General features: G+C 46.5%; 1 protein-coding gene across 3 annotated transcripts in view; it reads left to right on the forward strand.

Moving 5' to 3' along the window:
• NFKB2 (nuclear factor kappa B subunit 2) overlaps positions 1-24035 on the forward strand; it is an 83517-nt gene that overhangs the window by 45082 nt on the left and 14400 nt on the right. The window contains exons 1-10 of one of the 3 annotated variants that reach the window (XR_014548618.1): positions 2226-2350; positions 3119-3188; positions 4776-4851; positions 5175-5215; positions 6121-6219; positions 11520-11671; positions 15486-15592; positions 18853-19011; positions 20940-21044; positions 22292-22377. Coding sequence is in view for 2 of the 3 variants with exons in the window: in XM_083615568.1 (XP_083471694.1) it covers positions 3165-3188; positions 4776-4851; positions 5175-5215; positions 6121-6219; positions 11520-11671; positions 15486-15592; positions 18853-19011; positions 20940-21044; positions 22292-22377 (849 nt within the window). In the remaining variant the exon portion in view is untranslated. Of the gene's footprint in view, positions 1-2225; positions 2351-3118; positions 3189-4775; positions 4852-5174; positions 5216-6120; positions 6220-11519; positions 11672-15485; positions 15593-18852; positions 19012-20939; positions 21045-22291; positions 22378-24035 lie in introns of those variants that run through there. The other 2 variants (XM_083615568.1, XM_083615569.1) reach the window with 2 other exon arrangements.

Consider the following 24035-nt stretch of genomic DNA (forward strand, 5'->3'; position numbering starts at 1 on the left):
AGGGAAAACCATAGCTTTTACTATACGGACCTTTGTTGGCAAGGTGGTGTCTCTACTTTTTAAGATGCTGTCTAGGTTTGTCTTTGCTTTTCTCCCAAGAAGCAGGCGTCTTTTAATTTCGTGGCTGCTGTCACCATCTGCAGTGATCATGGAGCCCAAGAAAGTAAAATCTCTCACTGCCTCCATTTCTTCCCCTTCTATTTGCCGGGAGGTGATGGGAGCATAGTTGTTATTAAAGATGAACATACTCCTCCTGACCCTTCCTCAAGCAACTCTTCCCTGAACCTGAGTTTTGTTTAGTTTCACAAGCCATGTGCCTCCACCCCCTCATCACAGGCAGGCTCTCTCGCTGTCTTGCCTTCCCAGAACTTCAGTTGCAAAAAGTGCTCTCCAGGACTCCGCATAGGAGTCCCATTTTCAGGAACAGCACCACTGAGTCCTCGAAAAAGAAGTACCTCTGAGCACGTGCAGAGTGTGACTTCCCATTCCCACTGAATAAGGGCCGCCTCCTGCCTCTTCAGTACACTTTAGAATTCAGGAGCAGGATTGTTAACATTACAGTACAGCCCGCAATCCTTTCCCTCCAGAACATACATACATTTAATTTCTACACTGCTCTTCACTCGGGGATCACAGTATAAAAACACAAAAATACACAACATAATAACAAACAAACAAAATACCCCCAAGTTTAATAATAATAATAATAATAATAATAATAATAATAATAATAATAATAGTTTATTATTTATACCCCGCCCATCTGGCTGAGTTTCCCCAGCCACTCTGGGCGGCTTCCAATCAAGTGTTAAAAACAATACAGCATTAAATATTACAAACTTCCCTAAACAGGGCTTCCTTCAGATGTCTTTTAAAGAGAAGATAATTGCTTATTTCCTTCACATCTGAAGGGAGGACATTCCACAGGGCGGGCGCCACTACCGAGAAGGCCCTCTGTCTGGTTCCCTGTAACCTCACTTCTCGCAATGAGGGAACCGCCAGAAGGCCCTCAGTGCTGGATCTCAGTGTCTGGGCTGAACGATGGGGGTGGAGACGCGCCTTCAGGTATACAGGACCGAGGCAGTTTAGGGCTTTAAAGGTCAGCACCAACACTTTGAATTGTGCTCGGAAACGTACTGGGAGCCAATGCAGATCTCTCAGGACCGGTGCTATGTGGTCTCGGAGGCCACTCCCAGTCACCAGTCTAGCATTCTGGATTAATTGCAGTTTCCGGGTCACCTTCAAAGGTAGCCCCACGTAGAGCTCATTGCAGTAGTCCAAGCGGGAGATAACTAGAGCATGCACCACTCTGGCAAGACAGTCTGCAGGCAGATAGGGTCTCAGCCTGCGTACCAGATGGAGCTGGTAGTCAGCCGCCCTGGACACAGAATTAACTTGCGCCTCCATGGACAGCTGTGAGTCCAAAATGACTCCCAGGCTGCACACCTGGTCCTTCAGGGGCACAGTTACCCCATTCAGGACCAGGGAGTCCCCCACACCCTCCCACCCCGTCCCCCCAAAACAGTACTTCTGTCTTGTAAGGATTCAACCTTAATCTGTTAGCCGCCATCCATCCTCCAACCGCCTCCAGGCACTCACTTAGTGAGGCCCCCAGATAGTTAAATGCCAAAGGCCTGGTTACAGAGGAAAGTTATTGCCCGGCACCTAAAGATATGTAGTGAAGGTGCCAGGCAAGCCAGGGAGCCACCACAGAAAAGGCCATTTCTCCTGTTGCCACCCTCCAGGCTTCTTGTGGAGGGGGCATTCGAAGAAACACCGGGTCAGTTCATATGAGGAGAGGCGGTTCTTGAGGAAGTGTGGACCTGAGCTGTTTAAGCAGGGGCAAAAGTAGGCTTTATTTCTCCCAGGTCAAAGACCCAGTTTGGCAGGGCATTCACCTACACACACACACACACAAAGGTTGGGAGCCTCAGTGGCGCCTCTCTGGAGGCCTCACCCTGGGCAAAAAACCCACTCGTTCTATCTATTGCACTGGTTCAAGCCTTTATGGGTCAAAAATCAGGACTTTGAACTGGGCGCAGAAACTGATCAGCAGCGCGCGATCTCCTTTTTCGCCAGCGCGCGTCAGCTTTGCGCCTCTTCCGCGTTTAGTTTGCAAGCAGCCTTTGCGCCTCCCGCCTGGCGAGGGCGCGCGCGGGAGCGCGGGGCGTGCTTTCCGTTGCCCGGGCAACTAGTCCCCGCCCCTTCAGAGCGGCGGTCAGCTGATTGCTAAGAACCCTCGAGGGGGGAAAGGGAGGAAGGAAGGGCGTGGCTTATCCCAGGGAGGGGGACACCCAGAGGGCTCCAGACTGGGCGCGACGCCGAGCCTCGGAGGGTCTCTGCCCCGAAGGTAAGCGGCTTTAAGGGTCTCCAGGCCAGTTCCCCTCTCTCCAAGTCCACCCTCCTTCCTCTGCCGGTGGAAAGTGAGCGTGCGTGCTTGCGGATCTCCCTGCTTCATTAGTGCTTTAATTGCATTGCAGGTGGGGTTGGACTAGATGATCCCATGGGCACCCCTATTCCGACTCTGCGATTTGTATAATTCCGGTGGGTCTTTTTTAAATGCCCACAAACGAAGGCGAGGGGTGGGGGGGGCCCTGGGCTTGGATCCACTGCTAGAGGATCCGTTTTGTTCTCTTGTTGCGGAGTTTCTGCTGTCCCGAAATGCCCCATCGGGGGTGGCGGGTGTTTGTTTCCCCGGAGTGGGACAAAATCGCACCCCCTTACTCGGGAGCAAGGGAAGGTGAAGGCCCCGAGTGGCCTGCCAGGGAGGCGATCGCTCGCTTTGTCTTTCCCTCGGCAGACGCGCAAAGCGCCGTCGGGGCGCCTAGCTGCTGGCTGGCTGTGCGCCCAGGGCGCAGAGCGCACGTGTGGATATTCCGGGGTTTCTGGAGCGCAGGCGGAGCGGGTAGAGTCGGGTCGGCGGGGCCGGACCAAGTCCGTCGGGAAGAGTAAGCAAAGCCAGCCCCTCCCTCTCTCCTTCCGACTCGGCTGGGCTTCTAGGGACTTTCCATCGGCGTTTCCTCGCCCGCCCAGTTTCCGCCGGAGGCTCTTTCGGCAGCAGAGGCGGTGCTCGCTCGTCTCCTCTTGCCTTCCTCGGGCTCTCCGTTTTCTTTCGCAGGAAGCCCTAAACTCCGGGACTGCTGCTGCCGCCGCCTCGACCGGCCATGGATTGCGACGGCTACCCCGCGGTGAGTCGCCCACAAAGGGGTCCCTCGGGGCTCATCTTGTTCGCTGGGGTGGGAGGGCGTGGAAATTCCCTCACTTCCCCGCCCCATTTCCCAGGTTGAGCCATATGCAAAAAAACCGGGGCCGCTTGGCTTCCCTGCAGCTCCCCTTCCGGCTTCTAGTCTCCAGAGGTTAACATTGCCGATTAGTAAAGGGCAGCATACTCATTTTGGGAGACAGAAAAACCCCAAATCTCTGTTTGTTTTTTATTTGTTTTGTGTGCCCAAGACAACCGCAGCTCCTTGCCCCGGATGGATAGTGGCCACGAGTCCCTTTCTAGTGAAAAAAACAGAATATAAGTATTATAATAATATGCAAGAAGATGAAAATGGCTGAGTGATAGAACTAGTCAGTGCTTTTTTTGCTGGGGGTACTTGGTACGCAGAACCCCCCTTTCCCCAAATGTTAAAAGTGTGGCACTTACTATAACAGCTTCATGGTGAGTGCCAATACCATTTTTTCTTTTTAAAAAAACCCCCGCACTGGAACTACTTAAGCCACAAGGAATAAAACAATCCAGTACCAGTTTGAATTGTAAACCACTTTGAGGTATTGTTGCAATCAAGCAGTATTATCACAATCAAGCCTTTTCTGTGGTGGCTCCCTGATTGTGGAATGCTTTCCCCAGAGAGGCTCGTCTGGCACCTTCACTACATAGCTTTAGGCACCAGGCAGAAACATTCCTCTTTACCCAGGCTTACGACTATTAAATAATCTATGGCCTGTGAAAGTGTGTGTGGAGACAAACTGTTATTATGTTGACTATTTTACGATTAGGCTGTCTTACGTCAGTAGGCTATTTATTACGTTTTTATCATTGATGCTCTGTAATGTGTTTTTAATGGGATCTTTTGATAAAGGGTGGTATTATAAATTGAATAAAGAATAACAAATAATATTGTGAAAGCAGTTATAAGACTGTGCTCCTATTTGCCTAAAGAGCCTGTCCACAGAAGAGACTACCTGCTGTGTCTTTGGAGGGAGGTAAAACCAAAGTCTGTGCTAGAGACTGCTCTGTATTTTCCCTAAGCAGCGAAGGAGAGTGCCCTTTGCACCTAGCCATAAGGCACTGTTTTGCCTCTTTCCAGTTGCGAGGGATGATCACACCTGCTTTTCCTGAAACTCGGTAGGGTAGGTGATTTTTTAAAAACATCCTGAAGCTCTCCTGAGGCATTCCAAATTGGTGTTTGTGGGGGTGGTGCTATCTGGGCCCTCCACCTCTTGTCTTTCCATGACAGGAAGCCCTGAAGAGTGTTAGCATGCTTTATTGAAAAATTTCTGTTTCTGGAGCAGGTGGGAATCCTAATTGTGCAGGATTCAGTCTCCTGGGTCTGGTAATAGAGGCTTCATTTAGCTATCGCATACCCTTAGCAAATGGTTTAAAGCTTGCCTGTGCATCGGCCTGTCTTGAGTTTATGTATTTCATACAGTGAAATTTAGCAGGGGGTCAAATACTTTCCCGTCCCCTCACTGTAATTCTGTGGCCCTTCTGTCACACTTGTGCCACATGTGTCGTAAGATTTCTGTCTTGTCCCCTATTCTGTTTGCAGTGCTTGGACGGGATAGAATACGACGATTTCCAGTTTGGCTCTCATTTGATTGAGCATAAGGATCTCATGGAAACCGGTAATGGATGCTTTTGGGAGTTTATATGTGCTTCGGGGAATGATAAATGACAAGGGAGGGGAAGTTTCAGTTGAGCTTGTGCATATTGTGTTATGGCTATAAACTGTTGCTCAACGGTCGGTGCTTCTCAAACTTGGGTCCCCAGCTCTTGGGACTACAACTCCTATCACCCCTGACCTCTGGTCCTGCTAGCTAGGGATGATGGGAGTTGTAGTCCAACAACAGTTGGGGACCGAAGTTTGAGAAACACTGGCTTAACGGAATTGCATGTGGTTGTGTATACATTGGTCCAATCAGGATATTTTCTTTTTTTTTATCCACAGTTGAAGGCCCGTTCCTTACTATAATTGAGCAGCCAAAGCAGGTATGGATGTAATCATTTGTCACTGAACTGAGTTGCCCCAGCTATGTACCGTATTTTTTGCTCTATAGGACACACCGGACCATAGGACACACCTTGTTTTAGAGGGGGAGAACAAGAAAAAAAATATCTCCCCCTCTCTGCCCAGCGCCCCCTCAGCGAAGTGGCAGGAGGCGCTGCGCAGAGAGGGGGAGAATTCCCCCCCTTGTTCTCCCCCTCTAAAACAAGGTGGCGTTCAAGGTGCGTTCAGTCGCCTTCAGGCGGCTACCTTGGAAGCCTGGAGAGCAAGAGGGGTCAGTGCGCACCAACCCCTCTTGCTCTCCAGGCTTCAGGTTCCTTTCGACCTGCTCTTTGGGGCTGGCGGGGGGGAGCCCACCTCCAGCCCCAAATAGCAGGTCGGGGAGCAGCGGAAAGGCGTGCAGCCTTCCGCTGCTCCCCGAGCTTGTGGGGCTGGCGGTGGGGGGAAGCGCTGCTTTCCCCCACCGCCAGCCCCAAAGAGCAGGTCAGGGAGCAGCGGAAAGGCGCGAAGCCTTCCCCCTGCTCCGCGAGCTTCTCAAGGCTGCCGGGGAAGTCCGGGGCTATGGCTTCTTTAGCCCTGCGCACCCTCTCCCGGCTGGAGAGGTAGCGTGCGGCTAAAGAGACTGGCCGCATCAGTCCCTTCTCCCTCCTGAGGAAAAGCCCGCAAGAGCCGCGTGGAGCCCTTTTGGGGGCTTTTCCTGTCTGCCTCCCCCCTGCATTCGCTCCATAGGATGCACACACATTTCTCCTTCATTTTTGGAGGGGAAAAAGTGCGTCCTGTAGAGCGAAAAATATGGTATATGCTGTTGCAAGCACACTTTCCCGAATGGCTTGGTTTGGTGTAACTGGCCGTGTAACGGGGTGTCTTTGTTTTCCTTTGTCTTCCGCAGCGAGGTTTCCGGTTCCGATATGGCTGTGAAGGTCCCTCGCATGGTGGGCTTCCTGGAGCGTCTAGTGAGAAAGGACATAAGACTTACCCCACAGTTAAGGTGAGCATCAGATAGTTTTTTTAAAAAAATGTATATTCTTCATTGCAAGATAAAAAGTACATAAGAGTAAGATAAGACACGAAAAGAAGAAATGGTACCCATGTAGAAAGCAGAACAACAACAAAATTGTATACATTACGCCCAAAAAACAATGTGGTTAACCAGACCTTAACCTAATACTGTACAGTATTTATAAAATGAATTTGAAATACTGTTGAATTTGTACATGGCAAGTCTCCGTTTGTAGCCAACTTGTTCATGTGTAGCGAGTTTGGACATATATTCAGTCCAGTCGTTGAAGGGAGCTGCTTTATTTTCCCCAGTTTGTCAATACTGTATCTGTCTTTTTGCCATAGGGCACGGAGAGTCCGTTCATATTGTGCCCTTTTGTTAGATTCAGTGTATTGAAATATAGCCCAACCAAATATTGATTAAACTATCTGAAGGTGAGAGCATCAGATGGTTTAATCAGTATTTGGTTGGGCTATATTTGAACATCTTTAAATGATTTTTTTTTTAAGAACAGCCATACTCTCTTGGGCCACTGGTATTCCCACTTAGGATAGCCTTTTTGAGTAGCAGATGGGCATCTGTTGCTTTGGGAAGAGTACAAAGTGCCAATGAAATACTTTGTTTGCAGTCTTCATCCATCTGCGCTTTAGGACACACTTTGCAACATTATACCTGGCAGGTGTTGTGAAAATATCACCTTGCTCTTGTTGGCTGAGGTGCTTAGTTGCTTAGGGATCAAATATGTTTTGCCGTCCAGCTCCTCTGAAGGAATGGAGCACTTCCATTTAGCTTGAATCAGGGTGGATTAAATGTAATCACTAGTCAGTAAGACTTGATTTAAATCATTTTATTACAGAAAGACTCATTCTTGCTGGTATAATCTTAATATTTACAACCAGATGGAGGTTTCATTTTTGGAATTTTCAGAGTAGTTTTTACAGTTATATAAAAATATACTGATTTGGTTATACTGTTAGAAATACACAGACAGATAATTATGAAATTATTGTGAGGTTTAATAAGTTAACTGTTTATATTCGGACAATTTTTCTGCTGTACTTTATTGGAAGGAGAAAAACAATCCTTTACTTAAAACAATTTAAACAATTTATTTAACTAAAACAATAACATTATAGCATATGTATCCATGTTTGTTAACTGATGCGGTTAAACAATTAAAAAAAACACCTTAGACGGAGTTTTAGCACACATGAAAAACTTAAAACAAATCCTTATTTCCTGATGAATAGCCTTTGGACTGTAGTGTAACTTAAATAGAAAACTATCTTTAGAACGATTTTTCCTCCAAAAGCATTTTATTTTAAAAATCCAATTAAAATTTAAAAAATCCGATTTTTAAAAAATCTGGTGTTTTTTTTTTTTTTAATTTAAAAAATCATTGATTTTAATCAATGGAATTAAACATTGGGGGCAGGTTGAGTCACTGGGAATAAGTTGTGAAGAGACCCCAGAGGCAAAGAGTGTAGAGCGGATGGGTCGAGTCATCTGACGGGAAGGCGTTTAGTGGAGGGTGAGGCTTGAGGAAGAAGGAAGAGGAGATGGAGAATTGGGGAAAGAAGGGACTTAATTAGAAGGCATTAAAACTTTATAGTACTTAATATCAGGAATGTCTGTGTGCCGTGAAGGAAGTGAGCGCTGGAGAGGCTGACGATTGCTCAGTTTCCCTTCAGCTGTGCAAAGCAGGCAAGGACATGAAAAGCAAGGATGTGAGGCAGTGCTGGATTTACATACTGCAGCCCAGGACCTCATAACCTAGTGGGGCTTTGGTCTCTTGCCATTTTTTGTGGGGGGAGGAAGGCAGAGTTTACTCTCTAGGCCAGGCATAGGCAAACTCGGCCCTCCAGATATTTTGGGACTACAGCTCCCACCATCCCTAGTTAACAGGGCCAGTGGTCAGGGTTGATGGGAATTGTAGTCTCAAAACATCTGGAGGGCTGAGTTTGCCTATGCCTGACTAGGCCCAGTTGCTTTTGTCGTTTTTAGTCGTTTCCGACTCTTCGTGACCCCATGGACCAGAGCACGCCAGGCACTCCTGTCTTCTACTGCCTCCCGCAGTTTGGTCAGACTCATGCTGGTAGCTTTGAGAACACTGTCCAACCATCTCGTCCTCTGTCGTCCCCTTCTCCTTGTGCCCTCCATCTTTCCCAACATCAGGGTCTTTTCCAGGGAGTCTTCTCTTCTCATGAGGTGGCCAAAGTATTGGAGTCTCAGCTTCAGGATCTGTCCTTCCAGTGAGCACTCAGGTCTGATTTCCTTCAGAATGGATAGGTTTGATCTTCCATGGAACAGTAAAAAAAGAGAACAAGGTTTCGTTTCATATGATCTGGTGCTGTTGAGTTTGGGCCTCCTAAAGTCTCTTAGTCAAAGGCACCCAGTTGCTTTAATCTGGGCCTGATGTGAGGGAACAAAAAGGTGGCAGAGGCCAGGAAGATGGAGAAAAAAGCACAAGGCCAAACGGCACAGGAGCTGCGAGTGAGAGGAGCTGCGCCTTCTTATTGGGAAGGAAATTGACAGTTCGAGGAGTCCTGAAGGACTAGTGACTGGGCCAATGTATGGTTACTGAGTCGAGACCTGCTGTCCTCCTGGCATTGATGGAAGTTGTATTTGAGCAACCCCAACCAGCGCAGCTGGAGGGCCAGGATCGGCCCAAGACCATTGGGCACCTGAGGTGGACCACAAAATGGCGGCTGCTCTCCCCTGCGAGGGAAGAAGGCGTGGGTGAAGATCTACCTCAGGAACAAGGGGGGTGGGTGGAAATGAATATCTGCATTGGGAACAAAGGTGGGAGGAGAACAGCAGTGTTTCTTAATGGCATGAGGTGGCACAGTGGGTCCTGCCAGTTGCAGAATTGCAGCGTTGTGAAGTGGCAGCAGATACCTAGAAGCAGCAAATCGCTGTGGGATTGAATTTCAGGTGAATTGGCCAATTTATTAATTTTTTTTTTTAGCTTCAGACTTGTCAGTTGGAGTTTCCTTGGGCTTCACAGATTGACTGGTGTACCTGAGCGGTCCGTTTTCGGATGCATTGCTAAACGAAGGTGTTAATGATTTTCCACAGCTCCGCCTGGCTTTTCTCAGAACTTTGTTGCTGCAGCAGCCTTTATTTTGCAGGGCAAATTTTCCCAAGTATTGCTGGATGGGGAAAAAATAAACACTTGCGATAGATAGGAGTTAAAGCTCTTGTTCAACATTAGTGTGGTGAAATCGATTTCAGATGTTAAAAAGAAGTAAACAGCCATTCCCTATCTAGTTAGTCTAATCCACTCTTCTGCCTTTTAACATTTGTCTAACCCCTTCTTTATAAGTAAACTATTTTGTCTTTTTTCTAGTTTTTCAGTTCTGTGCGGTTACTAGAGCTGCACGGAGTGCTCATGTTGTTGAGACACCATTGATTGGTGACATTATTATTATTATTTATTCTAGAACTCCTGAGTGCATTGGCTTTTTGATGGCTACTTAAAGTGTAAAGATTCATTTTGTGTAAGGTTGCTTACGTCGGGATCTGTGGCAGCGGAAAGAAAAGCTGACTGTAGCCTTTGGAGATAATTTGTGCTACGTTTGTGTGAGGCCCATCCCTTTTAGACAAAAAGAAAAGGGGGAAAAAGAGTCCTGTTTCAGGTGTACACAAAGTAGAGCCAGGCTTTGTTGTGAAGAAACCCAAATCCTGCACCAGCCTTTTTTTCCTTTGTAATAACAGAAAATGAATTACTTTGGCTACAATTGTAATTGTATTGCGATGAGGCTACATTTTAATATTTTAATGTTTCAATATTTTAATGTTGTATTTTAATTTTGTTTTTAAGTTGTAATCATTCAACTTTTTTTTTATTATTGCTTGTTAGCCGCCCTGAACCCGGCCTTGGCTGGGCAGGGCGGGGTATAAATAAAAATAATAATAATAATAATAATAATAATAATAATAATTATTATTATTATTATTATTACAATTGTATTGCATACCTTATTTTATCTGTATCTGGCTGCAACCTGCATTTTAAAATTTAAACTTTTAACATTTAATAATTTAAAATTGTGATTGTGAAATCTGGCTGTAATGCAGGGTCCCTTTAGAGGTGACTCTTAAAGTTTACACCAGACTAGTAAACTTACTGATTCAGGGCCCTGTCCTGAAATTTTTACTGAGTGCTTTGTTGGGTAGTTGATGGTTGCTTTCAAGAAGCTATGCCTTGAAAATGGCTTTGTGCTAGGTAAATCGTGGCTGTGTTCCGGCATAATGCTAAACTGTGGCTTAAGATTACAAGAATGAGCCTACCATCTTCCCTGACTTGGGTGCTGTCCCTCTCTGTGACACTTTGGATTAATCATAGCAGAGCATGTTGTCTGAGCCCTAAACCAATTAGTCTTAACTGTGGCTAGCAAAAACGACCCAGCTTCATAAACCATGGCTTGAAGTTGCCCTTCCTCTGCTATCTGTGGTGAAGATTTAACTACCGTATTTTTTGCTGTATAAGACTCGCTTTTTCCCTCCTAAAAAGTAAGGGGAAATGAGTGTGCGTCTTATGGAGCGAATGCAGGCTGCGCAGCTATCCCAGAAGCCAGAACAGCAAGAGGGATTGCTGCTTTCACTGTGCAGCGATCCCTCTTGCTGTTCTGGCTTCTGAGATTCAGAATGTTTTTTTTCTTGTTTTCCTCCTCCAAAAACTAGGTGCATCTTGTGGTCTGGTGCGCCTTATAGAGCGAAAACTACGGTAGTTATTTCTACAGTCCTACCTTGTGTTGCGTCCGCTTCATGTTGCGTCTTTTCGCGTTATGTCCCGCGGCAACCTGGAAGTACCAGAAAAGGTTACTTCCGGGTTTTGCCGCTTGCTCCTGCGCAGAGGTGCTAAATTGTGCCGTGTGCCTGCGCAGATGCAGCACTTCGAGTTGCGGGCATTTCACGTTACGGACGGGCCTCCGTAACGGATCCGGTCTGTAACACGAGGTGCCACTGTGTTTGGATGAAGCAGCAAGTCACAGTTAAAAAATAAAATAAAATGGAAGCTTCCACATTCCTTGCAGCTGTGTTGAAGGAGGCTGGCAGGGGGTTGGGGTGGGAATGTACGAGCCCAGGTTGAGGTGAAGTCCATTTTCACAATGCGAAACTGTGGGTTTACTCTGCTTTTCAAATTAACCCAGTAATATTGCTGATGGGAATTCTGGGGAGAAAAACTGATCCATAGGCCTAAAAGTACGTGTTACAAACAGTTGTCCTCTCTCCGGCTGGACTCTAATCACTTGGACTTCCGTGTTCTTCTTTTTCATTGCCAGATCTCCAATTATTTCGGGATGGCTAGGATAGAAGTGGACCTGGTGACTCATACTGACCCTCCGCAGGTGCATGCCCACAGCCTTGTGGGAAAGCAGTGCAACGAAGCTGGCAATTGCATTGTAACTGTGGGCCCAAAGGACATGACGGCACAGTACGTATGAGCTGGCGGGTGGGGAGTTGTCGATAGTAATGTTTTTTTTGTAAAATTCTGATTTTCTAAAAAGCAGAATTTTGACTATATTTTTGGCTCTGGCGAGCTAGAGCTAAGCGTTTCTTTAAAGAAATGGCACTTAACTCACAATACAGAGGTACCTCGGATCTTGAACGTAATCCGTTCCGGAAGACCGTTTGAGTTCCGAAACGTTAGAAAACCAAGGCGCAAAACCAAGTCAGCAAAATCAGTTGAGAAAATTGAAAAACACGCAGCGGAAGCGTTTGACTTCCGAGGTGCGTTTGGAAACGGAAGCATTTACTTCTGGGTTTTCGGTGTTCGGGTTCCAAAATGTTTGCCAACAGAGATGTTTGAGAACTGAGGTACCACTGTACAGCTGGATATTGTACACTGGCCAAATATTGCACACATAACCAATTAGTTAAGAATTTTGGAACAGTCATTTATTGCAGTATAAAATATTGAGAGCATTTCCTCTTCCTGGACTTAGCTGGCGGTTGAACTGGCAACTTCTAGACCACAGCATGCTCTCGGAACCAGATGGCTGAGCCTTATGTCGCCATTAGGCTCTGATGTCTTAATTAGTTTTCTTATTTTTTGTCTCACTTTTCTTTATTGTAAGATAAATTTGATGAGTTTAATGCAAGCATAAAACAGAATTGTTCTTTCTCAGAGGAGGAGGAGGACATGCTGTGAAGAGTAAGTTTGCCCATCTATTTCTGGAGGCAAGTCTAGCTGACCATCACATCTCCACAATTCCAGTGGTTAAGAATCCTTTCCCAATTCTTAACTGACTTTTGTCCTGTGTTTTTTTGGCTCTAGAGCTATTGACCCGATTTTTGCTCTTCATGTTCCCCCCTTTGCTCCCCCAGACTCAGACAGGTGCCTTTCTTTTCCTTTCCTGTGGGAAAATAGATTGTTGAAATGCAAAGTAAGCGTAGCTTACTACTAGGAAGCTAACTCTTCTAGGTGATAACTTCATTGTAATGATTATACATTGTCCAAACTCTCTATATTCAAAGAGAACTTTACTTTGATTAGCTGAAAAGAATGTATTCACAACCTCGTGCTTATTCACTTTGTTCCTTATAGAGAGCTTCTGCACAGGTCTCTCCTTAGTAACATTTAGGGATCTTCCTCTGTCTGTTTCACTTCGGACAGATCAGACTGACACAACATTGTCCTCAGCGGTATCCTGAGAAGTCTCTCTCAGCAGCCATTCTCCACACAGAGAGAGCAGAAAGCAGCTAAAAATGACAGTTACTGGAATAACAGTCACAACACAACACACTCACAGCCAGCCAATCACATGAGAGCTACCGCAAAAGGAAAAACCCCATGTTAAAACTACAAGTAATTTAACATAAGTAAACATTCCCATTTCAGGAATTAAATCATCCTTAACAGAGGTGTGGGGGAAGGAGACGAGGAAGAGGACTTTGCACTTGGTGGCACTACCCCATTGAGAATGTATTTGGTGTTGAGCCCATGTAAATAATGCCTTCAAAGCATCCATAAATCAAATTCTTTCCTTCAGTCAAGTCTGGATTGAGGCCTTTGTCTAGGCAGATCAATCATCCATGGCATTTTTCAGTGTCCTGGGTTTAATCTTCAGCATGTCCACGTCTTGCCTTTGAATCGTGCCCAGCACTTTCTCAACAGTGCACAGATTTCCTGTGTGGAAACATTACTCTGTTTGAACTCTTGTCTCTCTTGAACCTGTTTGCATGAGTCCCATTAAGCACCTGACCGTTGGCTGTGTTTGGCTGGTTCATGGAGGGCTTTGTCTGCGAGTAAGCTAAGTTTGTGTGTGTGTGTTATTGAGGAGCTACACTGTGAGCCTTGTCAATGGGTGGAAGACTCCCATCCCATATTGTTTTGTGTTTATTTCACTTTCTTCCACTGCTAATTTTCTAAAATTCCCTCAGGTGCCAGAATTCACCATGAACACCTTGCTTGTTCTCTTATAATGGCACCTGAGAGGTGCCAGAACTGAGTTTTGTAAATGAACTGGTTGGCTGCTACTGGGAAAGTCTCCTTGCTCTTACACCCATTAATGACTTCAGCTTTTCTAGACTGGTGCAGGATATGGCCTCGCAGCAGAATCAACACTGCAGCCCCCTTGCTGTTGTTTTCAATCCTTATTGGCTGCCAATGCAGCAGAGCATCTCGCTTCCTTGTTCGGAGGAAGAGAAGGAGGCCCTCAGTTCTTTATATTTTCTTAAAGAATGCCTAACCGCTTCCTTCCCTCAGAATAAGGCAGAGAGGAGGGGAAGAGGCACTGCTGCTCTGCTGCCATGTTGGCAGTAGTGAACATTAAAAATAGAAGAAGGCTGAGTCGAGTGGCAGATGAGGAAGGGCCTCATTTTGCTCATTTTCCGAGCACAATTCAAAGTGTTGGTGTTGACTTTTAAAGCCCTAAATGGCCTTGGCCCAGTATACCTGAAGGAGCGTCTCCACCCCCATCGTTCTGCCCAGACGCTGAGGTCCAGCTCCGAGGGCCTTCTGGCGGTTCCCTCACTGCAAGAAGCAAAGCTACAGGGAACCAGGCAGAGGGCCTTCTCGGTGGTGGCGCCCGCCCTGTGGAACGCCCTCCCACTAGATGTCAAAGAGATAAACAACTACCAGACTTTTAGAAAACATCTGAAGGCAGCCCTGTTCAGGGAAGTTTTTAATGTGTGACATTTTGATGTGTTTTTAATCTTTTAATCTTTATTATTATTTTTATTATTATTATTATTATTATTATTGAACTGGGCTTGACTGGGAGGTGGCTTCGTCCCCTTAGTGATGAAGACAGGACGGTCAAAAACCCTTGCTCCAGAGATTGATAGGTGGGGTCACCTTTCCAAGGACATTGTCCTAATGTTGAGGAGAATGAATGTTCAATACTCTAGTCATGGCAGCCCAGTGGGTAAATTTTGCTGTTTCTTCCGATCATTTAGCTAGCTGCTGATGCTCTAAAATAGATAGGTTCATGGGTTCTAGTCGGATCTTGATGTCAATATCGTTTATTCAGATCCAGCAAAACACACACACAAAAAACCCACAAAATCCAAACTTGAAATGGAGATTTGACCAGGTAGATGTTTACTTGCACTGTTTGTTTTCACTGCACAGTAGGCCTACAGAATTTAGAGCAAGCAAAGTACAGTACTCTGTAGCTTCTTCCATTTCTTTTAGAAGAGCAAAAGAGAAAAGCTGATGCATTTTAGATTTCATTGCGGTTCATTGATTCTACATGCACAACAGCATGACCGCCTCTTGTTTATTTGTCAGGCCTCTTTATTAACACAGGAGAGCTCCCATTGCTTTGTCCCAGTTCCTGCCAACCTAGCAGTTTGAAAGCATACCAGAGTGAGTAGATAAATAGGTACCGCTGTGGCGGGAAGGTAAACAGCGTTTCCATGGGCTGTGGCACTCGTCATGGTGTTCCATGCACCAGAAGCGGTTTAGTCCTGCTCGCTCCATGACCCGGAAAAGCTTTCTGCGGACAAACACTGGCTCCCTTGGCCTGAAAGCGGAGATGAGTGCCGCACCCCATAGTCAAATTCAACTGGACTTAGCCATCCGGGGGTCCTTTACCTTTTACCTTTTATTAACATGGGGAGTTAAATAAGTTGTTTTTATTCTGACCTCTTGTTATCTGTTTTTTTTTGTCTTCCATTAAATATTTTCAAGACGTGTTCTGCCCCAGTAGCGGTGACTGGGATCTCCTGCTCTTGTTCTTGGGTGCATCACTGCCCAACTAGGCACTTTCGCTGATATGAGGTGTTGATTTGTCCTTTCTCAGATTTAACAACCTGGGTGTGCTCCATGTGACCAAGAAAAACATGATGGAGGTCATCCGGGATAAGCTGAAGAAGCAGAAGTTGCGAACCAGAGTGCAGTCTCTGACAGGTGACCTTGAACTGGGAAGGAAACATCTGGGGAGTGGTTTGCTAGGAACTGTCTGCCCCTCTACCTGTTAAACTGTGTGTGTGTGTGTGTGTGTGTGTGTGTGTGTGTGTGTGTGTGTGTGTTGAGGTTCTATAACTGATTTGGAGTACAGTGGTACCTCAGGTTACATACGCTTCAGGTTACTTACGCTTCAGGTTACAGACTCCGCTAACCCAGAAATAGTGCTTCAGGTTAAGAACTTTGCTTCAGGATGAGAACAGAAATTGTGCTTCGGCGGCATGGCAGCAGCAGGAGGCCCCATTAGCTAAAGTGGTGCTTCAGGTTAAGAACAGTTTCAGGTTAAGAACGGACCACCGGAACGAATTAAGTACTTAACCCGAGGTACCACTGTACTGGATCAGTCTCAGTTCACTCTGGGACTAGAGGAGCAAGATTCATACCACGTTTCTCACTTGAAATGCGCAACAATTTACCGTATTTTTTGCTCTATAAGACTCACTTTTTCCCTCCTAAAAAGTAAGGGGAAATGTGTGTGCGTCTTATGGAGCAAATGCAGGCTGCGCAGCTATCCCAGAAGCCAGAACAGCAAGAGGGATTACTGCTTTCACTGCGCAGCGATCCCTCTTGCTGTTCTGGCTTCTGAGATTCAGAATATTTTTTTTCTTGTTTTCCTCCTCCAAAAACTAGGTGCGTCATGTGGTCTGGTGCATCTTACATAGCGAAAAATACGGTAATTGGTGTAAAGTGTTAGCATGGCTAAGTATGGTTAAGTATGAATGAAAAAGAGTTACTTGCCAGTGACAAGAAGTGTCACACAATTTTCCTCTTAATAGCATTCTTAGTTTACAAAACATGACTGAGGTTTTGGATGTGCCTGGCTTCCCCAAGACAACAGTCATAGAATTAGAATTGTAGAGTTGGAAGGGACTCTGCGGGTCATCTAGTCCAACCCCTTGCAATGCAGGAATATGCAGCTATCCCATACGGGGATCGAACCTGCAACCTTGGCGTTACCAGCGCCACACTCTAACCAACTGAGCTATCCAAGTGACAATGACTCTACGCACCTGACTTTAAAGGATCTTGGGTTTCCATGCAGAACTGTGCCTCTGAGCGTGTGTAGAAGGCATTGCCCTCTATAGAGTGGCCGCAATCTGATCCTTCCCACTACGTCTGGAATTGGAAGGAAGGCCCTTTAACTCAAAATCACCCCTTTCTGGGGTATGGGGGGGCTTGAAATCTGGTGTACCTAATAGGGGCAAGGTACAGGCAAGGGGAGGGATGCGGGTGGCGCTGTGGGTTAAACCACAGAGCCTAGGGCTTGCTGATCAGAAGGTCGGCGGTTCAAATCCCCATGATGGGGTGAGCTCCTGTTGTTCGGTCCCAGCTTCTGCCCACCTAGCAGTTCGAAAGCACACCAGTTCAAGTAGATAGCTAGGTACCGCTCCGGCAGGAAGGTAAACGGCATTTCCGTGCGCTGCTCTGGTTCACCAGAAGTGGCTTAGTCATGCTGGCCACATGACCCGGAAGCTGTACGCCGGCTCCCTCAGCCAATAAAGCGAGATGAGCGCCGCAACCCCAGAGTCGGTCACGACTGGACCTAATGGTCAGGGGTCCCTTTACCTTTACCTGTACAGGAAAGGGGAAGACTGAAATTAGGGAGAGGAGAGTGGTGAAAGGGCAGAACAGAACAGGGTTGAGAACAGAACACAGCATGCGAGAGGAATGGCTTGCTGGAGCTTAGCATGAACGTCCCTTTCTATTGCCAGGCCCCTGGGCTTGAAACCTGGGAACAAACAATCGCATTCGAGCTTGTGTAATGTTCCTTTTTTCTTCGCTTTCTGTAAGATTGCCTCTTAAAATAGGGGCCAGCATTGAAGTATGACTTTCTAGAAGCTGGGCTGTTCAGTGGCCCTAGTGGGAGCTTTGTGCTTCCAGTAGAAGACTCACTTACATGGGTTTGATTAAAATGGGACAACTTGTTCATGCGTTTTTCCAGGAAGAAGGGCGTAATGGTCCAAAAGCAGTTCAGGACCGCGCTTGCTGTAGCCCCCAAGGTTTTGTTTGAGACATCAGAAGCTATTATGAGGGGTTGACTGACATAACTTTCTAACCAACTCAATTCCGCTTTTCTCAGTATGCCCGGTATAATGTGGACCTTTGTGTCTTTTCGATATAATTTGTAAACTAGTTTCCTGCACAGTTATCAACCCAGTAAAGGTGCAGGAGCCCAGAAATTCTGGGTTCGGATCTTTGCCTCTGCTGTAAACTTTGTAGGTGCCTTTGGGCCAGTTGCAATTTCTTGACCTTGGATCTCCAACCTGTAATTTGGAGATCGTGATTCTGACCTCTCTTACGCGCAGTTATTGCAAGGATCATATGGAGCACTTCAAAAACTCAAGGCACTATGCAGATGTTAGGTAATTGGCTTTCCGTTTGCCGACGACAAGGACACACTTCAACCCCCCATCCTGCCACATGGGAGCCACTTCCAAGAAGCCATGTGTTTTAGTAGAGTGTGGGGAAAGCCCACCGGGGTTCCCCAGGGGTAGGAGAGAACATACAGCAATTGCTGCAGGAGTCTTAGCGCAATGTAGATCCAAAATAATTTCTCTCCCAGCTGTTGGTTCATATGGTAGGCGGAGATTGTATACATGACATGCGTTTGCAAATCGCTGAGATCATCCTGCCTCATGCATAGTTACTCTGATAGCAAGAGTAGGGCTGGGTGATATAGTGACATATCGCCCAAAACCTGTTTGAAGTCCATATTGTGATATCTGTTTTGTAATTTTTGACCTGGCAATATATCACAAGTCATGATGTGTGTGTGTGCTATTCAAAAATATGGGAAAAACTGAAGCCAGCCCAATGCCTCTACATAGCTCCATCCTTATTCCTGACATTGTGATATATCAGTATATCGCAATGTTTAGTTGGTGACGTATTGTGATGTTTAATACCAGATATCGCCTGGCCCTAAGCAAGAGGACCATTAAGCCGGGGCTGTTCAAACATATCTTTCAAAAAAACCTTTGGTGCCCAGGCTGGACAGATCCAATCATCACAGATGGCATTATTTTCAAAGGCAGCCCATACAGCAGGGATGGGGTCCTTGTTGTCCTTCAGAGACATTATGAGATGACCTCTTGCCTTTGGTAGGGAAGGGTACACTTAAGACGTGGGCTATAGGACCCCCGGGTTTGTGGATGTAGTAGCCCTTGTTTGCCAGGTGTATAATTCAGCATCTACTTTGGCAGAATCTGAAGAAGAGGAGATTGAGCAAGAGGCTAAGGAGCTGAAGAAAACAATGGACCTCAGCATTGTCCGGCTGCGATTCAGTGCCTACCTTCGTGACAGCAGTGGAAACTTCAGCCTGGCGCTGAAGCCGGTTATCTCGGACCCTATCCATGACAGCAGTAAGTCTTCTCTCTTGGTCCGTAGACTGACCTCAGTTGGGGTTTCACCCTTGTTTGGAGGAGAGCCATGGAGCAAGCATCTGCCACTGTGTCTACTGCTTGGCCAGGTTTTGAACATCGGCATCTGATTAGCCACAGTATGGTCCAAACCACAGAGCCTCTTGGGCTTGCCGATCGGGAGGTCGGCGGTTCAAATCCCTGTGGCGAAGTGAGCTCCCATCGTTTTGTCCCAGCTCCTGCCAACCTAGCATTTGAATGCACGCCAGTGCAAGTAGATAAATAGGTACTGCTGTGGTGGGAAGGTAAACGGCGTTTCTGTGCACTCTGGTTTCCGTCACGGTGTCCCGTTGCACCAGAAGTGGTTTAGTCATGCTGGCCACATGACTCAGAAAGCTGTCTGTGGCCAACGCCCGGGTCCCTTGGCCTGAAGCAAGATGAGTGCTGCATCCGCATAGTTGCCCTTGACTGGACTTAACTGTCCAGGGGTCCTCTACCTTTACCTTTTTACCTTGCTGGGCTGGGTGGGGCTTTGACCTCATCCAGCTGCTTATGTTCTTAAGAAGAGTTTTGCTGGCTCGCAGCAACTGGCTTTCGTTTCACTTTTTATTTGTATACCTCCTTTCTATATTACTAGACTGAAGGCGGTTTGCAAGCTGAAGAGATGACAGAAATCATGCACACACCTTGTAACAAGCTGATCCAGTACAAAAAAAGTCATAATGCATACATAACGTTAAAATAAACAACGTACTCCAAATAAAGCAATGTTCAGTAAGTCATTAGAATATAATGGTGCACAATGAAATTAAATATCAGCAAACTGTAATTAAACATAAATTCTTAACCCCAGGGGTTAGCAACCTTTTTCAGCCTTGGGCCGCTCCACCATCCCTCAGACCATGTGGTGGACCGGACTATATTTTTTTGGGGGAAATAAACGAATTCCTATGCCCCACAAATAACCCAGAGATGCATTTTAAATAACAGGACACATTCTACTCATGTAAAAAAAACACTGATTCCCGGACCGTCCGTGGGCTGGAATGAGAAGGCAATTGGGCCGCATCTGGCCCACGGGCCTTAGGTTGCCTACCCCTGCTTAACGCTCTTAAAAATTACAATAAATAATGACTAAACCGTTAGCAATAAAAAAAAAGAACAAAAGAACAGCAAGTCACAATGCGTAAAATGCCACAATACATACAAACCATGTAAAAGGGTCAAACAAATGCACACAACTTATCAGGTTGTTTTTTTTAATCCTGGAACTCCTGTCTTCAGAAGACCACCACAGCTGCATTTAGGCCTCAAGGTTGACACATCTGTTGAGAGGAGTATGTCATCCTTCTCCCCAGGGCCTGATTGTTGATATTTTGCATCTTACAGACTTTGTGGAACACTAATTTCAAGTCTTCACATTTGTGCTGGAGAGCTTACAAGCTCAGGTGGGGCGCAGGGAACTGGGCTGTATGGGAGACACCACAAACTATGGCCACCAGGTGGCAAGTAGTAGCCATAAATGACTTCCTGTCTGAGCGTGTAGTGAGGCCTTCTACCAAGATCTCCTTGCATTGCACAGAACATGGAAGAGAGTTGAATCTCTCTGCACCACATTTTGGAGGTCCCTTCTCCTCCTCAGTCTCCATAGCTTCGCACAAATGGAAAGACTGACACATTCCTTCCCTGAACCTTCTGGGTGCATGGCTATAGTACATGAAAGGGGTGGGTTGATGGTAATCGCAAAAAACAATGGGCTGCCGAGGCTAGCCAAAATTTGTGAACCTCTAGGCGCACATTTGGCTTGCAATAATGTGGCTCTCGTATGGAGTCCCTTTTCTTACATTTGTACGCATGATTACATACAAAAACGCATCTCTCCAGCCGCCTGGATCTCATTTACACAGTTCTGCCTTTTCCTTGCTCTTCAGAATCTCCCGGGGCTTCCAACCTGAAGATCTCAAGAATGGACAAGACAGCTGGCTCCGTGCGAGGCGGGGATGAAGTTTACCTGCTGTGTGATAAAGTCCAGAAAGGTGAGCGCTGCCCCTTATTCCCCTTATTTCCTTATCTTTCATTTGTTGATGTTTTTGGGGGAGTGGCATCTGAGGTCTTGAACATTAGGAAGCATCAGACGGGGTTGCCAACAAGGTGACTTGAGATCTTTTCTGGGCACCCAGGAAGCCACTGCCTCCTTGGTCGTGAGGTTATGAGGATGGTTTCTCTCGGAAGATTTTCCAAGAGCAGTGGCACACTTATTATTTCATCTCTGCATGCTTTTGAAGGCTCGGATTGATTCTGCTGGATCTCACTTTTACTCAGATCCATCGGGAAAGAAGCCTGTGCACATGGTCCTTTTCTGTGGGCTGGGCTGGGGGCGTTGATCTGGAAGAACAGAAGTGACCAGAAAAGAATGTCCTCACAACGTCCGTTCAAAAATCCATATGTGCCCACAGGCTTTAAAAGCTTGGAGGTACCCTATCCAATTATGCCTGTGAGTCTTAAGAGCTTGATTCCTTGTACTCCTGTTAAACATTCTTCAGAAATCTGGATGGAAACCAAATTCTGACCCGGTTGTATTGGATGTTTTTTTGTTCTCAAGTCTACTTCACTTGGCTAGGATTTTCCAAATACAGATATATATGTATTTTGTTAGTTTGTTTATGCACTTTCTTACCTGCCCTTTCATCTTAAGGTCCCAGGGAGCCCAGTTACAACCCAAGAAAATAGGATTGCGAAAAGTAAATAAATTTGTTAGAATGGAACAGGACAACTTGTTGCGTTTCTGCCGGGGTTGCTTCAGAAGAAGCAAGTGTAAACATTGCTTTCCAAGGCAGATGGTCCCTTTGTAAATTGGGCCTCGGAGGGCTCTTCGTTAGCACAAGGAGAAGGAATGAAGGAAGACCCCATGTGGTCGCGGAGGGAACTTGGGGCCTGAAAATGGCTTGGGAAAGGGAGAAAATGATGCTCTAGAGCAGGCATCCCCGAACTCTGCCCTCCAGCTGTTTTGGGACTACTATTCCCATCCCTGACCACTGGTCCTGTTAGGGGTGATGGGAGTTGTAGTCCCAAAACAGCTGGAGGGCTGAGTTTGGGGATACCTGCTCTAGAGGGCTGGGCTGTGGTCACATAGTGGGATTGATTGTACTGAGAATGTATTGTGTGGGGGGGGGGAGAAGACCTTAATAAATGAGACCCTGTGCTAGTTCAGATGCCTGGGACCTGAGACAGGGTGGGCTGGTGCTTGCTCACTAGGGAAATAATTTTTCTCTTCCTCCTCCAGATGATATTGAGGTGCGGTTTTATGAAGACGATGAGAATGGCTGGCAGGCCTTTGGGGACTTCTCCCCTACAGATGTACATAAACAGGTACCGGTTGGGTCGTGGGAGGCCTGGGTCCCACTCAAAAGATCAGTCTTGCAGAGCAAATCTCTTGTCAGGCTGAGATGTTAAGATTGTGTAGCATTCCGTGTGGCACCAGGCTAAAAGACCACCAGGTTTTTTGTGTGTGTGAATTTAAGGATTGTAAGTGTGAGCTTGGGGTTTCATCTGCCTGAAGAAAATGAGAGGTTCTGCCAGTATACATAGGTCCTAAGCATATGCTTTTGGATCATTGTCGCCTCTTAAACCTGATGAGCTTCGCAAGATCTTTGGAAAGCCCATCTCCTTTCCCTGGTTTGCTCGCCTCTCGTGTCCAGTGAACGCAAGCCCTGGGAAACTGGGTTTTTCTTCCAATAAAGCTCAGAGGGCGATAAAACTATATTCTGCATGGTTGTGCGACTTACTTTAGGTCGTGAACCAGGAAACTACTTGCCCATTTTCATTGCTATTCCTGGGTGAGGTGAGTGACTTGGCAGCTGCAAGGGGATGCATAGACGAAACTGATTTCTTCAGACACATCAGTTGGGTCTCCGGGCCAAGATGCGGAATAAGCTGCAGCAGTTGTCCTAGTTGATGATCCATTTCTAGAGGTATATTTCCCTGGACGCCTCAGCTCTGTTCAATATCGTAGGCTCGTGAAATCCCGCTGAGCTATTTTTGGGCACTGCATTGTGATGGTTCTCCTCCTGGCTGGCGGGTTTTTAGAAGGGTTAATACCTAACTGGGCAACGGCTGTAGCTCAGGGGCCTTCTATGCAGTGGGTTCAATCCCTGGTGTCTCTAGGTAGGGCTAGAAACTTCTCCCAGATACCCTGGAAGCAGCTGCCAGACAGTGTAGACAATACTGAATAATAATAATAATAATAATAATAATAATAATAATAATAATAATTTTTATTTATATCCCGCCCTTCCCAGCCGAAGCCGGGCTCAGGGCGGCTAACAACAATAAAATAGTACAACATTCTAAAATCATTTCATTATAAAATTAATTCAAATCAAATTGATGGCAACCATTAGGCTAAAGTTCTGTGAAGATTGTCAAAGGAGGGAGTCAGGCTGTGCCCTGACCAAAGGCCTGGTGGAGCAGCTCTGTCTTGCAGGCCCTGTGGAAAGATGTCAAGTCCCGCAGGGCCCTAGTCTCTTGTGACAGAGCGTTCCACCAGGTTGGAGCCATAGCCGAAAAAGCCCTGGCTCTAGTTGAGGCCAGCCTAACCTCTCTGTGGCCTGGGACCTTCCGGATGTTTTTGTTTGAAGACCGTAAGTTCCTCTGTGGGACATACCAGGAGAGGTGGTCCCTTAGGTACGAGGGTTCTAGGCCGTATAGGGCTTTAAAGGTTAAAACCAGCACCTTAAACCTGATCCTGTACCCCAGTGCAGCTGGTATAGCACCGGATGAATGTGATCTCGCAGCGAGGACCCCGTAAGGAGTCTCGCTGCAGCATAAGACGGAGCAGTGGTCTGACTCAGTAGAAGGCAGCTTCCCATATTTCGAATATTTTGCTGCTCTGCCTCATGGGAATTAATCTGTCGGGTGCTGCAAGAATATCTCTCTATCAAACTGCTGTGTGTAGGAGGGAGCCTATCAGTTTTGAACTTACTTTTCTCTGTGTGCTTATGACATCCAACTCGGCTTTTGATTCTCCT

Source organism: Podarcis filfolensis (assembly GCF_964270895.1).
Source record: "Podarcis filfolensis genome assembly, chromosome: 5".
NCBI lineage: Eukaryota > Metazoa > Chordata > Lepidosauria > Squamata > Lacertidae > Podarcis > Podarcis filfolensis.